This window comes from Grampus griseus, assembly GCF_964374135.1.
Source record: "Grampus griseus genome assembly, chromosome: 10".
Taxonomy (NCBI): Eukaryota; Metazoa; Chordata; class Mammalia; order Artiodactyla; family Delphinidae; genus Grampus; species Grampus griseus.
In genome coordinates this window covers 36092519-36108411 of record NC_139004.1, presented here as the reverse complement: position 1 = coordinate 36108411, position 15893 = coordinate 36092519, and the positions used below count along the sequence as shown (strand labels likewise).

Below are 15893 nucleotides of genomic sequence, written 5' to 3'. Positions count from 1 at the left end.
GCGGCCATTGTCCGGTCAGCGCAGCCTCCGAGGGAGGGAGGGTGTTACGGAGCGAGCGGGGCCCGTGGTTTCACAGCGGCGGTCGCTACGCTAAAGCCGGTGGGGGGGGCCTCAGGTCCTTCCCAGCGCCGCCGCACGGGACATCGCTCTGGCTGGGAGCGGCGGTGGGAGCTGCCGAGGGCGCCGGGACTTCCCTCCTCCCCCGCGGTCCTCGGTTCACCCGTACGCTCCACCTCCTCAGCTCCCCTCCCTCTACTCCCCCCGGCCCCCCCATCTCCGAAGGCCGAGTGGTGCGGCCCGCCTCCAGCTGACCGGCCTGGAATCCCGGCTCGGAGCCCCGGACTCGCGCCCGCCCGCGCGCCCGCTCCCTCCCCCTCCCCCCGCCCCGAGCCCCCCGACGACGCCGCCGCCTCCGCCTCCGCCTCCGCCTCCTCCTCCTCCTCCTCCTCCTCCTCCTCCGAGCGGGGCCCAGGCCCAGCCGCTAACACCGCTGCCGCCGCCGAGCTCCGCCGCTGCCGCCGAGCACCATGGGAGATGCCGGGAGCGAGCGCAGCAAAGCGCCCAGTCTGCCGCCTCGCTGTCCCTGCGGCTTCTGGGGGTAAGTGCCCGGCTGGGTGGGGGCGGGGGCCGGGGCGCGGGCGCCGGGGCTGCCCGGGCAGGCCTCGCGGCCCGGGGAGGCCGGAACCCTGGGGGCTGGGCCCAGGCCGGGCCTGCGGGGAGGGGGCAGGGGCCGCGTCCTGGGGAGGGGCACCGGGTAGGGAGCTGGGGGTGGGCAGAGAAGGCCCTGCCGGGGGTGCGCTGCCACCCTCGGAGACTCGGCTGCCAGAGGCTCGGGCCGAAAGGGGCCGGCCGGGCTACTGGTGAGGGGGGCAGGGCTGCGTTCAGGGATGAGGGGGCGGCGTTGGCACCTCCCGGTGGAGCTGGGGTGCCCCCTTCCCTTGGCTTGTGGAGGCCAGCCCTTCCTCCCCTCCTTGGTATGAGTTGGTGCCCAGGAACCAGGAGGGTATTTCCTCTGACTTTTTCACCTCCCCTCCTCCCTGTCCCCCAGAGACTTGCATCATCACTTCCTAAATTATATCCTAGTGCCCCATTTGCTTTTAGGAAGCTGTTCACACGTCACCCATTTTTAAAAGTCGAGCCCAGAACCCAGGCTTGGGTAAAGTTACAAGACTGTTGAGGTCTCATCTTATTTAAAACACGTTTGTTTCAGAAGGTCTGTAAGATTCCCTTGTCAAAAAAAAACTCAAGTCAGCTTGGCTTAGGAACGTGAGAGCCAACTTGCTTAATTGGCTCAAATTCCCTTCCGTCCCCATTTTTTTTTTTTTTAATGATAAAAATATTCACCTTGGCCAGCCTGTATTATTGCTTGGCCATCCTGTGTTAGAGTGAAAATATTTGAGGTGGGAAATCAACTTTTCCACCTGTAGTTACAGTTTAAATTCTTCTTGTTACACTTGGAGTTTTTATGGATTGCCACCCCTCTTACCAGACAGGTGCCTCCGTCATAATTTATGATTCTAGATCTATTGTAAGGAAACTGGAGACTTTGAAGGCCAGCTTTTGTGATTTATCTCTTTTTTTGTTTTATTTTCCAAAGATTCAGTATATTTGGAGGTGCATAGAGGCAGTAAGGAAATGATTATTTCTGGTGAGGGCATCTTGGGAAGATGTATTGAAGTATTTTATCTTTACTGTCTCTCAGATCCTAGGGATGATTGAGGTAGAAATTAAGGCTGTGGTTTTTGGGAGTGCAGAGAAAGATTAGAAAGTGGATCTTAGTGTAGATTTCTGTGGAGTTTGTCATATCCAAAGGTTATGACAAAAAAAATCTAATTTTCTCATCTTTCAGCCTTTTCTTTCTCAAAAATTTCTTGGTGAAAGGATATTAGCGAAAAATAAGTTACAGCGTTACCAAAAGTTCTGAAGATGTGAAAATATCTTAGATTTTATAGTCTCCCCTTCTTTTTGGCTTGAAAATAATTGTGTTGCTTGCTAAGTGCTTTCATAGGCAATCTAATTCCCACAAGAATCTTATTAAGTGGGAACCGTTCTCTCTTTTATTTGTAGATGGGAAAACTGAGGCATTATTTATACACGGGAAACTTGCCTTTGCATTCTGGGATTTCAGGGTGGAGCTAATGAGCTCTGTAGAGTGCTTAGTACCATCACGTTTATGACATCAGTCTGCTGCCCTGGAAAAATCTGGTGTCACAAGCCTCAGATTGTAACTCATAAGAAGACATGTGGCTCAGAGAAAGTAGCTGCCAGTGGCAGCTAATGCCCAGGATGTATCAGAGGTCTATTTCCTGGCAACATGTTAATGTGTTTGGGACCATTATTATGAGTGGAACCCACATTAAAAGATTTACATCAAGACTTAGAAACTGAGCAAGGTTCTGAGTAATGCAAGGAGAGTTTGGTAGTAGAGAGGAATAGTTACACTGATGCCATAGTTGACTTATAAGCAACCAGGGCTGCTTTTTTGATACTTTCAATATGGCACTTTTTATGAACTGCAATTTGCCTAATGAGAGTTAGGCGAAACTAATATCTTTATGGTGGAAGCTGTTCTTTTTAATGTGTAATGTTTTAACCTTTCCTAAAGGCACCTGTGTAGTTTGCAGTTTATACCAAAGTATAAGGAAATTGCTGCCTAGTTTCCATTATATCGTGACTGATTTTGAACGTTTCCCTTATTGCATGGGCTACATTCATGTTATATTCATTAAGTAAACTTATAATGTATTTAGCAAATATTTGAGTGCCTCTGATATTATGGTAGACAAGAGGGGCACTGGCACCATTCTCTGGGAGCAGGGGACATAGAGGAGTAAAAACACCAGTTACAATGAAGTGTGTTAGGCTTGGAATAGGGTTTGTTGGGAGGGGCACCTACTCCAGTTGAGGTGGATGTAGAGGAAGATAGCCTGGAGGGTGATGCCAGCCTAAGCCTGCAGGAAGATTAGGAGAGAATGGAAATAGATAGGGAGAAGGGTGTTTTCTGTCAGGCAGAGGGGAGAGCATGGATGAAGGCCTGGATATTAGAGAGAGCACTACACATTTGATCAGCTGAAAGTTCATTGTAGAGGATTGGTAGATTGTGAAGAGGGGTCAGCTAGAAATGAGGCTGAGATGGTGAGAGCAACTGGTGATACAGGCCCCCATATGTGATGCTTATGACTTTGGATTTTTATCCTGAGTGCACTGGGGAGCTGTTGAAGAACTTTGAGTGGGTTGTGAGGTGATTTTCTTTAATGTGAAAGATTACTAGATGATCTTGAGGGTGGCCTGTGTATGTGGGTATGATTGTGTATGTGTGTGTGTGTGTATTTGTTTGTGAATGTGGTGTCTGTATGTTTGTGGCATGTTGTAAAGTCCAGAGGTACAGAAGACTTGTCAGGAGGAGTGATCCCCAGGGGATTACTATACCTGTATGGTGGCCAGGGAGAATGGAGAGAAGTAGATGTCAAAGGCATTCAGGAGGTAACTTGCCTTTGCCCTTCATGAGCATGAAGGTGAGTGTGTTCTCTGGAAACTTTAGTCAGCATTGCACTCTGCGGAAGCCGCAGGTCTGTGAAGTCAGCTAGTCAGGGCCCACACCCAGCCCTTTGCTGAGGAGCCTTTTAGCAGAATGGTCTGGTACTAGCAGACTAAAGGCAGTTCCTTTAGGATTGCTCTTCTCTCTAGTGACTTAGGCAGAAGTACTTGCTGCCCAGCATTGTCCACTCAGGACACCAATCAGTGGGGGTTGGTTAACATAGGAGAGCTTTCAGGTGGGTCTTGTGGGACTGCAATGAGAAAGGAGAATGCCTAGAGGAGCATGCAGTGCAAATGTGTTAGTGCTTCGAACACTCAAAATTTCTAGTTTTCTCCTTGGTTTTATATTGTGAAATTGAGTGTAGGTAATTAAGTTAACGTGTTACAGAGAGACCACTGGGAAACTTTGCTACCTTGGAAATTGTTGAAGTTTTACTAAAGTTGCAAGGTGTTTGTATAGCACATAAATGTTTTTAGGGTTAATGACCATAAATGGTTTTTTCCCTGAGACATGGACTTAAAACTTTTAGTGAAATATGAGCATGAGCATTTTCTTGGCTTATTTTAGGCATTCAGTAATCATGCAAAAAATCATGCTAGTTTATAATTGTCAAATCTGAAATGAAGTAGTCAATTGGTGCATTTTCTTTAGTTGAAATACATATGTAAAAGCACTTTTAAATCATATAGCTATAAGTGGTATTAGTTGAAGCTACAGAATGTACTGAGGGATATAGATTCTTCACAGATATTTTCAAAAGTTTTTGAAAGAGCAGACCTAGAATATTATTAAAAAAAGACAGGAAGAAGACAATAAGAATATCCTGAGTGTATTATAGGGTGATAGAACGGGTAATTAATTAGGATGGGGGAAAGATGGACTTTATTTTCGAATTCTGCATATTAAGTATAAATATCTAATTACAATTATTGATATTCTGCCTTTATAATTGGAGACGGTCTCTATCACAATGTAATTTAATGGAAACTTTGAGAAGTGTTATTCTTTTCATAAGTAAATTTAAAGTGTAGTAGACATAAGTGTTCAGTCTGATATTTAGGGAATAATGGAGTATTTTATTTTTTAAATAAATTTATTTATTTTTGGCTGCGTTGAGTCTTTGTTGCTGCGTGCGGGCTTTCTCTAGTTGCGGCGAGTGGGGGCTACTCTTTGTTGCGGTGCTCGGGCTTCTCATTGCCGTGGCTTCTCTTGTTGTGGAGCACGGGTTCTAGGCACGTGGGCTTCAGTAGTTGTGGCACGCGGGCTCAGTACTTGTGGCTGTGGGCTCTAGAGCAAGGCTCAGTTGTTGTGGCGCACAGGCTTAGTTGCTCTCCGGCATGTGGGATCTTCCTGGACCGGGGCTCGAACCTGTGTCCCGTGCTTGGCAGGCGGATTCTTAACCACTGTGCTACCAGGGAAGTCCCTGGAGTATTTTACATATGGGATGTATTAGGTAAACGATTCATTGTTTTGATTAAAAAAAAGATGTTTATGATTTACTTTCTAATGAATCATGTCATAAAAGAAATATTACATGGGTACATTTTCTTTAGGGAAATAGATTTTATTAGTATTTCATTTTTGTGATCTATTCTGTTGAGAAGCATTTTACTTACCAACTAGATCTGCTAGATAATGATGAATTTTAAGTAAAGATGGAGTTAGGGCAGTGATCAAGAGTAATCTCACAAAATAAATTCTGTTCCTGAAATGGTTACTAGTAGAAAGTTGATTCAACCAAGATACTGACTAGTTAGCTTAAACAGAAGTTATTTATTTATTTTTATTGTTTCTTTTATTTTCTCTGAGCCCAGGCTTTGGGAGTTGCTGTAGAACTCTGTTTCTGTCACTCTGTGAGTTATATGGCAAGTTTGCTTGGCTCCTAGTAGTGTGTGGCCCTCACACATTTTTGATTTATCAGTCTCTGTCTCCCAATTGGAACATGTTGCCACACTTCAGCCAGCTTAACCTGGGCTTTCAAATTCCATGTGAACACAGCATGAATCACTGGTTAATCAGTAGAATGTTCATTCCAGTGATGTCACTAATTATCCATCTGATTATAAAACCCCCTTAAACATTCTCTTAAACACAAAACAGCTCATTTGTACAGTTTTACTTTTTTTGTTTTTTAAAGATTTTATATTTTTAGAGCAGTTTTAGGTTCAGAGCACAATTGAGAGTAAGGTACAGCAATTTCCCATATACCCCCTGCTCCCTCCCATGCACAGCCTCCCTTATTATCAGCATCCCCACCACAGTGGTGCATTTGTAACAGTGATGAACCTACATTGACATGTCATTATCACCCGAAGTCCATGGTTTACACTGCGGTTCACTCTTGGTGTTGTACAGTCTGTGGAATTGGATGAAATATAGTGACATGTATCTATTACAGTGTCATATAGAGTAGTTTCACTGCCCTAAAAATCCTCTTTGCTCTTACCTATTCATCGCTCCCTCCTCCCAACCCCTGTCAGCCACTCATCTTTTTACTCCATCGTTTTGCCTTTTCCAGAATGTCATATAGTTGGAATCATACAGTATGTAACATTTCCAGATTGACTTCTTTCACTTAGTAATATGCATTTAAGGTTCCTCCTTGTCTTTTTGTGGCTTGATAGCTCATTACTTTTTAGCACTTTAAGATTCAATTGTCTATATGTATCACAGTTTATCCATTCACCTACTGAAGGACATCTTGGTTGCTTCCAAGTGTTGGCAATTTTGAATAAAGCTGCTATAAACATCCATTTGCAGGTTTTTGTGGACATAAGTTTTCAACTCCTTTGGGTAAATACCAAGGAGTAATGCAGTTTTACTTTGCATTTTTGAATTTTGTGTGCATCTGAAGATGCAACATGATTTAAATGAAGTATTCACTGTCAATACGTTTATCTATCTGCCTCATTTTCCTGATTACATTTGAGTATCCAGAAAAATTTGCCCCTTTGCAGTGATGGAACATGGGGAGATAATTTTATTTTTTAAGAAAACATGTTCTTTGTTTACATTGGTTTGAGATAGTAGCTTTTTAGAGTTAGATCCAGTTAACATATAGGACATAGGCTCTTTTGGTATAATTCTCTTCTCCCCATTCACCACTCTCCTCCCCTCATCGCCCCCCCCCCCCAAAAAAAGAGAACACAGCACTTTAAGTCTACTGAAAAGTTTTGACTAAAAATCTCTTCATAGTCTTTAATAGTATTAAAGTTAACATTAATTTTTACAAGTTAACTTTTTCTAGGTGGAAAAATCAGAGGGCCAAGAATTCTTTGAATAAAGTTTTTTGAAATGAAACCCTAGTGTATTAAATATTACTTATTGAGGGCAGAGTATGAAGATGGTGAGAACTAATATAATTTGGAGTTTTTTATTAGGTCATACGGAGGTGCGTCTGTGCAAACTGATGCAAAGTTTTGCACTACCACAATAATTATAGATCAAGATTGAGGTTAAAAGTTCTTTTTTCTTTTGAAGAAAGGTTAAATTCAGTATCTGATCAAAGCTACATGTAGGAATTTGACCCGTCACAACTCAAAAACTTGTATAATTTTAATCATACACTTAAAAAACTGTCCAGGGCTTCCCTGGTGGCGCAGTGGTTGAGAGTCCACCTGCCGATGCAGGGGACATGGGTTCGTGCCCCGGTCCGGGGAGATCCCACATGCTGCGGAGCGGCTAGGCCTGTGAGCCATGGCCGCTGAGCCTGCGCGTCTGGAGCCTGTGCTCCGCAACGGGAGAGGCCACAACAGTGAGAGGCCCGCGTACCGCAAAAAAACCAAAACAAAACAGTCCAGATTCAGGCTTGTTGTGGGACTTTGTGTCAGAGTGGTTTGCAAAAGAGGGCCTTCATTCCAACTGGGTGGATGACACTGATGTCTCTCGGTTCTGGTAGGGGCTTTGAGAAACAGGCTGATCCTGCTTTGGGCTGGGTCCCTGTGTAACAAAGTTATGTTGCTGAATGAGATATTTAGATATAAGGAAGAAATTTCCTATGTGTGTTCAATGCAGAAGGGAGGTTAAGCAGCTTTATTTGAAGTTTTTAATAACCAGAATCTAAGACTGCATTCTAGAATTGTTCTGTCCAGTATGGTAGCCACTAGCTACATGTAGTAGTTTAAATTCATACTAATTAAAATTAAAAATTCAGTTTTGAGTTACACTAGCTATATTTTAAGTACTCTGTATCTCAGTAGCTGGTGGCTACCTCGTTGGGGAACACAGATATAGAACACTTCATCCTCCCAAAATGTTCTGTTGGACAGTGCTCTTCTAGAATGTTGATCTGATAGGCAGCCAGGATTTTCAAGCCTATTTTTTTTTTTGCTTTTTTTCTAGTTTTATTAAGAAACAGTTGACATTCAAGCCTGTTTTCTTGTGAGTTCTCTAGATCCCTGTTTTCTCTCATATTCTGAAAATGTGGGGCGTTTGATTTAGCTCTGTGTTATTGTTGTTGTTTTTCTCACCTCCAACATATTTTATTTCCAAAGGGGGAAGCAGTCCTATTGTTAATTCAGATTACTGGAAAGTGCTCCTTTGATCAGTTTTGGGAACTAAAATTTCAGTACACGTTAGTCTGTAATTTGAACTTTTTTTTTCATGTTAGCTTTTGGGTCAGTCATCTTTGCCCCTTTCTTAAGTCTATTAAACTGGCAACCTCAGAGGCCTATACAGGAGATGTTGGACTAATACAGAATCTTTTTTTTTTTCTCTTTAGTGAGAGAAGTTTTGAAGGTATTCACCTTGGACTATGACTTTTGTAGATTCACAAATGTAAATCTCATATGACAGCTTTTGATATATGATTAAGGATAAATGCATTGGATTTTCTGGTAAATTCAAGTCCCTCTGTACAGGGGAAGGTGGAGTATGTTGGAATATCCAGCAGCAGTGGGCAAAACCAAACTGACCTGTGATGTATCAGACTGAGGGAATGGAACAAGATGAATGAAAATGCCATGTCATCCTTGAGGCCAGGGGACAGAGCTGCAAACAGTGCCTGACATCTGAAGTTGTGGCTGCAGCTGTTCACTGCTGCAGGAAGGAAGAATGCAGTAGGAAGAAGATGTAGTGCTAGCTAACTGCGTTTGTTCATTCAACTGTACCAAATGTCCTGTATTATAGACAGGTGCAGTTTTGTGTTAGGGCAGAAGAATGTCCTGGGAAAGATCATGGATTGCAGCTGTGACCACTCTGGTTGGGGGAGAAGTGGGGATGAGGGCAGACCACACCACAGCATTTTGTGTTTCTAGTTTGTGGACAGGCTTTATTTAGCCTCATTGCTGCCTCATTTATGTCCTGGTAAAGAGTTAGGTTGGTGGTGTTGCACTTGGGACCTTCTGGGGAGTGCCTTTTCTCATTTCTTTCTGCTAAAGTGGAATGACATGGAGTAACAGTTGTTCGTGTCTTATCTACCTCTTGGACTCTTACACACAGCTAAGTTGAAGTGCATTTATATGAATAATCACACTCTTAGCCACACTTCCTGGAAGGAGAAGTATTCTCATTATTCAAAGTATCGCAAATACTCTTCCTGCAGTCATTTGGTTTTCTTACATGGTTGTGCTGGTAGCATTCCTGAACAGGGTGTGTGAAGTTTTCTCTAGCTAATGGGTACCTAATGGGAAAAGTGGGGCAGGAATTTGGAGAACATAGATTGGGTGGGGGGCTTTGCTGATCATGTCCATGCTTTCAGAGTCTCTGCCTATTTCAGGTCATTGTTTTTCAATTTCAGCCCTTTTTAGAGTGCTTTATATAGATAGATGTGCTGGGAAAGTTCTCTCCTGAAAGAATTTTTTTTCAACATAATGAATGAGACACAAAATAGATTGAATAATACAGTCATTCTTAACTGTCCAGGTGTGTATTAACCAGCAAGAAATAATAAACTGGAGGTGGGAGAGAGTGTGGTGTATTTCAGTGTATGTTGTTTCTAGATTTATGATTGCTTGGTTTCTGTCCTGGGGATGGATGGATGGTATTCTTCCTTTTCTTCAGATGCCACTGAAATTCAGAAAACCAGGTTTTTCAAGTCTTTGTGTTTGCATATGAAACTATGCGTGTATATACAAAATCTTCACGGTGTATGACCCTATACAGTTTTATCTAGCTTGCCTTTCCCTTTTAACATAACACAGAGCTGTGGTACTCACCTTTAAAAATAAAGGTGTGTTTTTGCATGTTGATCCACAAAAATCCTTGCTTAGAGGAACTTTTGTTTTATTCTTTTGTTGATTAGGGGGACATAATCATGTATTCTCTGAGACCTGTATTCCCTGTTTCTGTGTATATATCACGGTTAATTAGCTTTACCTGTTGTTCATGTCATCCCCCCCACCCCCAGTACTGAAGCACTTTGAAGATGTGTTTAAACTATGCATTTTATTTGTAAAGCTAATCTTTTTCTTCACTGAATGTGGGGCAGGATCTAATCATGGAACAGTTGCTGTAACAAGTGATAAAGATACAGTCTTGAGTAGAAGTGTGGAGTGTTACATGATGTATACTAAGAGTCTCTTTGGGGGTTTATAATCTCAATAATACCAGTATGGATTAATTTAGAAAATGATAGTCACAGTAGAATCTTATCTGTGGAAGTATGTGTCCCTAAAGGCTGCATTTTCTTCTTCTTGGTTTTAAGCTGTCTGGTGACTAGATATTTATAATCCCATAGTTGAAAGGCCCCTAGGTTTACCTGAATAGTTTTCATTGTAGATAAATTAGATACTTACATTGTATGTGTTTTTGGTTGGAGTTAGGGACAGGAAGAATGGACTTTGTTGGTTTTGTGTTGAAATTTGGGATGCAGAAAAGTCACTGGACAGTATCTGACACCTGATTTGGAGGTGAGTTGGAAGAGTAAGGACACACAAGGTGGTCAAGGGGGAAACTGGGGTGCAAGGAGGATGAGGATGGGGAAATGTGGAGTGGTGGTAATTAGGAATGAAGATGCTTTGTGATCACCAACTTCTAGTCAAAATATGAGAGGTGACCACATCTGTAAGGGCTCGAGAAACTAATGTGAACAGGTGGTGTGGGTGAGATTAAAGAAAACATTCTGTTTTTTCTTGAAGTGTTGGGTGTGAGCCCCCAGAGGTCTTACAGGGAAGTGCTGAAGATCATAGGATGAGAGCTGTGGTGCACATTCCAAACTAAAGTTTAGTGGAAGTGGCAGCAGCTTTCAGCAAAATTAGTCTTCCATCTGTTAGAAGCCCATGGGCTGTTTCTTCTGCTAAGCCTTCTCAGCCAGTTAAAGGATGGTGCTTCGTGGTGTCTCTGCAGCAGACCATGGAGACTCTGCCTTCTTTCCTTTATTGGTATTGCCACAACCAACTCCATTCCTTGGGGTATATTGATATTTTTCATCTCCCTTTTCAACCTCTAAGCCTGGTGTGGAGAGTTCAACAAAGTTTTGCTCATTTCCTCCTTTACTTGCTGTTCTTGGGGGAGAAAACTCTCACAAGCCCTTCCCATTTAAAAGATTTTTCAATGAATACATTTAGGGGAGTTTACATTAAATTTTAAAGAATTTAATAGTAGTGCGTAGTGTTTGTTGGAGGAATAAGACCTTTCTTATTTGCTGTGAGGCTGATGAAGGGCCCCCTCTCATCCAGCCTAGGCTCTTCCAGAATGCCTCCAAAGATGCAGGGCATGCTGATATCTCGTCTCCAGAAAAGCAGCTGAGCTCAGTGGCTAGGCAATGGGCTTTGAAATCAAAGACCTGGGTTGAAAACTTTATAACTTTCTGCTTGATTTTGGGCAGTTTACCTCTTTGCGTCTTTTTCTTTAAAAAAGAATATACTAGAGTTGTTTTGAGGTTTAGTGAGCTCTAATGCCTGTCAAGCCCCTTGACACAGTGCCTGACCAGGGTAATTAAATTTATTAAGGGCTGACTTCCCAGCCTTGAATGAAGGAGCATTGGTGGCAGATTAATAGATGCAGAACTTTCTTGCCTCAACTGGCAATTTGCATTTATGGTAATCTCCAGACCAGTGCCACCTCATTAGTTGATGAGGTTTCTGACTGGACTTTGGCTGGTTTGGCTATTTTCCAGAGCCTATCCCTTGTTCAGCAAGCATTTGTTAAGCATTCTGTTGTGTGTCTTGAGCTCTGCTAGGCATGTTATACTGTTTTAGCTTCTGCCTTAAGAAAGCTCACAGGGTGGAAGGGATGGCAGAGAGTAAATGGACAAAACACCATGAGGAAAGTGCTATGGGAGATCATCACAGAGTACTGTGAGAGCACTGACCGGGCATCTTACTGAGACTGGGAGTGGAGGATGGCCAGGAGGGCTCTCTGGGGAGATGGTGCTTAAGCTGGGAGTAAACGATGAGCAGGAGTTAACCATGTGGAGGTGGTGAGGAAGGGCTTTCCAAGCAGGGGGAATGGCTTATGCAAAGGCAGAGAGGAGTGAGAAAGCTTGCTGAATTCCAGGAATTGCAGATTCAACTCAGGATGTTAGCTGCATTTGTGGCGGGAGGCAAGATGAAGCTGGGGGGATGAGCAGGGGCCAGTCATGAACCTACTTGATTGTTGGATGGTTGAGTTAAGATTTTACCTGGAAGCAGTTGGTACCATTTAAGGATTTAAGTATGGATGACAGATGATATTTATATTTCAAAAACTTTACCTTGGCAGCAGTGTGGAGGAGAGTTGGAGGATATAAGCATGGAAGCAGAGTCCAGTTAGAGCCCATAAACCTTTTTGGGCCGTGGATGTCTTTGGCAGTCTGGTGAAGACTGCAGCCCCCTTTTCAGGACAATGCATAGAATAAATTACTTAGGATTACAAAGGAAACCAGTTAGATCTAAATGCATTTCTATATGGGGATTAGAGAGTCTGTGAACCCTAGATAAAGCAACCCTGAGTGAATGCTGTAGTAGGAGAGCTGAGAATGAATGGAGGCTGAAACCTGGGTAGTTTAGTCCGTTGGGGCTGTAACAACAAAATACCATAGACTGGTGGCTTATAAACAACAGAAATTTGTTTCTCGCAGTTCTGGAGGCTGGAAGTCCAAGATCGTGGCTCCGGCGGCTTTGGTGTCTGAGGAGAGCCAGCTTCCTCATTGATGCTGTCTTCTCATTGTAACCTTACATGGTGGAAGGGATGAGAGACCTCTCTCTAGCCTCTTTTATAACAGTACTAATCCCATGATCTAAGCAGAGCCCTCACGATCTAATTGCTTCCCAAAGGCCTCACCTCCAGATACCATCACACTGGGCATTAGGATTCAACATGTGAATTCCGGTGGGGGAGCACAAACATTTCACTCCATAGCACTGGGACAGTGGGGACTGCAGAGGAGGGCTTGAGCGTAAGAGCAGAGACAGACTGGATGGGGGATGGGGTTGGGGGTGGAAAGGAAAAGAGAGGCAGCAAGATTTCTGACATGGGCAACTGGGTGAAAGATGATCAGTCACATATGGTGGGTATATAAGTTCTGCCTACACACTAGTGAGCTTTTGAAAGGTTGTTTGTGAATCCATTTATTTCTAAGTCCATCGTGAAACTGTAGAAGCAGGCACTAATGCCATCTGTCACTGGTGTGTGAAGTTTGGTTTGGTAGAAGAAGGTTTATACTTTGGAAGTTCTTAAGTTGAAGTGATTCCATCTGGAAGATGATGAGCATGTTGTGGGAAAGAGATGATTAGTTTTAGAACGGTTGAGTGTACATTTTGATGAATTAGATAGCATGTCAGTGTACTTGAATTGTATTTTTAAATTGAGGTATAGTTGATACATCATATTATATTAGTTTCAGGTGTACAACGTAATGAGTTGATATTTGTAGGTATTGCAGAATGATCACCACAAAACATCTAGTTAACATCCATCACCATACGTAGTTACAAAAATTTTTTTCAGGACTTCCCTGGTGGTGCATTGGTTAAGAATCTGCCTGCCATTGCAGGGGACACAAGTTCTATCTCTGGTTCAGGAAGATACCATGCTGTGGAGCAGCTAAGCCTGTGCACCACAACTACTGAGCCTGTGCTCTAGAGCCCGCAAAACACAACTAATGTGCCCGTGTGCCACAACTACTGAAGCCTGGGCACCTAGAGCCTGTGCTCCGCAACAAGAGAAGCCACAGCAGTGAGAAGCCCATGCACCACAATGAAGAGTAGCCTCCGCTAGCCGCAACTAGAGAAAGCCCGTGTGCAGCAATGAAGACCCAATGCAGCCAAAAAATAAAAATAGGTGAAATTCTGAAGAACTTTGCCAAGCAACTTTAAAAAAAAAAATTTCTTTTTCCTTGTGATGAGAACTTTTAAGGTCTACTCTCTGAGCAACTTTCAAATATGTAATACAGTATTATTAACTATAGTCACCATGCTGTACAATACAGTCCCATGACATTCATTTTATAACTGGAAGTTTGCACCTTTTGACCTCCTCACTCATTTCACCCCCCCACCTCCTGCCACCACCAACCACCAATCTGTTTTCTATATGCGACCTTTCTTTCCCTAAAGATTCCACATAAAAGTAAGATCATATACCATTTGTCTTTATCTCTCTGACTTATTTTCACTTAGCCTAATGCCCTCAAGGTCCATCCATGTTGTTGCAAGTGGCAGGATTACATTCTTTTTAATGGCCAAATAATATTTCATTGTATGTATATATGTGTGTGTATATATATACATATATATACACCCCACGTTTTCTTTGTTCATTCCTCCATTGATGGACATCTAGGTTGTTTCTATGGCTTGGCTATTGTAAATAATGTTGCAGTGAACATGGAGTGCATATATCTTTCTGAATTAGTGTTTTCATTCTCTTCTGGATCATATGGTAGATCAATTTTTTAATATTTTGAGGAACCTCCATGCTGTTTTCCATAGCAGCTACACCAATTTACATTCCCACCAACAGTGCGCAAGGGTTCCCTTTTCTCCATGTCCTTGCCAACATTTGATATTTCTTGTCTTTGTGATAAAATAGCAGTTCTTAATGGTGTGCAGTGATATCTCATCGTGGTTTTGAGTTGCATTTCCCTGATGATTAGTGATGTGGAGCATCTTTTTATGTACCTGTTGACCATCTGTATGTTTTCTTTGGAAAAATGTTCAGATCTGCCCATTTTTAATTGGATTGTTTTTTTGATAGTGAGTTATGAGTTCTCTATATATTTTGAATGTTAACCCCTTATCAGATACATGATTTGCAGATATTTTCTCCCATTTGTAGATTGCCTTGTCATTTTTTAAATTTTTTATTTTTTTGTGGTATGCGGGCCTCACACTGTTGTGGCCTCTCCCGTTGCAGAGCACAGGCTCCGGACACGCAGGCTCAGCGGCCATGGCTCACGGGCCCAGCCGCTCCACGGCATGTGGGATCTTTCTGGACCGGGGCATGAACCCGTGTCCCCTGCATCGGCAGGCAGACTTTCAACCACTGTGCCACCAGGGAAGCCCTGCCTTTTCATTTTGTTAAAGGTTTCCTTTGCTGTGCAGAAGAAGCCTTTTAATTTGATGTAGTCCCACTTGTTTATTGTTGCTTTTTTGTATCTTTTATTATTTTTTAAATTAAATTAAAATTTTTATTAGCTTTATTCTAGACATAGACTATTTATTTGCAGATAAAAGGTTAGATAGAACAAAAATTAACATACTATAGTAACATTTTGAAATAAATAAAATAGAATTTTACTTGGAAGAAAAGAAATTAAAGCTATGCTGAACTTTAGATAATTAACTTCCTTACCCCATGACATTGTCTATTTTTAAAAAAATTTAATTTATTTTTTTTTTATACAGCAGGTTTGTATTAGTCATCCATTTTATACACATCAGTGTATACATGTCAATCCCAATCTCCCAATTCATCACACCACCACCCTCACCCCGCTGCCGCTTTCCCCCCTTGGTGTCCATACGTATTTTCTCTACTTCTGTGTCTCAATTTCTGTTCTGCAAACCGGTTCATCTCTGCCATTTTCTAGGTTCCACATATATGCGTTAATATACGATATTTGTTTTTCTCTTTCTGACTGACTTCACTCTGTATGACAGTCTCTAGATGCATCCACGTCTCTACAAATGACCCAATTTCATTCCTTTTTATGGCTGAGTAATATTCCATTGTATACATGTACCACATCTTCTTTATGCATTCGTCTGTTGATGGGCATTTAGGTTGCTTCCATGGCCTGGCTATTGTAAACAGTGTTGCAATGAACATTGTGGTGCATGTGTCTTTTTGAATTATGGTTTTCTCTGGGTATATGCCCAGTAGTGGGATTGCTGGGTCATATGGTAATTCAATTTTTAGTTTTTTAAGGAACCTCCATACTGTTCTTCATAGTGACTGTATCAGTTTACATTCCCACCAACAGTGCAAGAGGGTT

General features: G+C 42.5%; 1 protein-coding gene across 1 annotated transcript in view; it reads left to right on the top strand.

Moving 5' to 3' along the window:
- The first annotated feature begins 405 nt into the window (after positions 1-405).
- ZFAND3 (zinc finger AN1-type containing 3) overlaps positions 406-15893 on the top strand; it is a 321151-nt gene continuing 305663 nt past the window's right edge. Inside the window, exon 1 of the mRNA XM_082663105.1 lies at positions 406-598. Coding sequence (XP_082519231.1) covers positions 528-598 — 71 coding nt within the window. The 5' untranslated portion in view covers positions 406-527. The remainder of the gene's footprint in view (positions 599-15893) is intronic.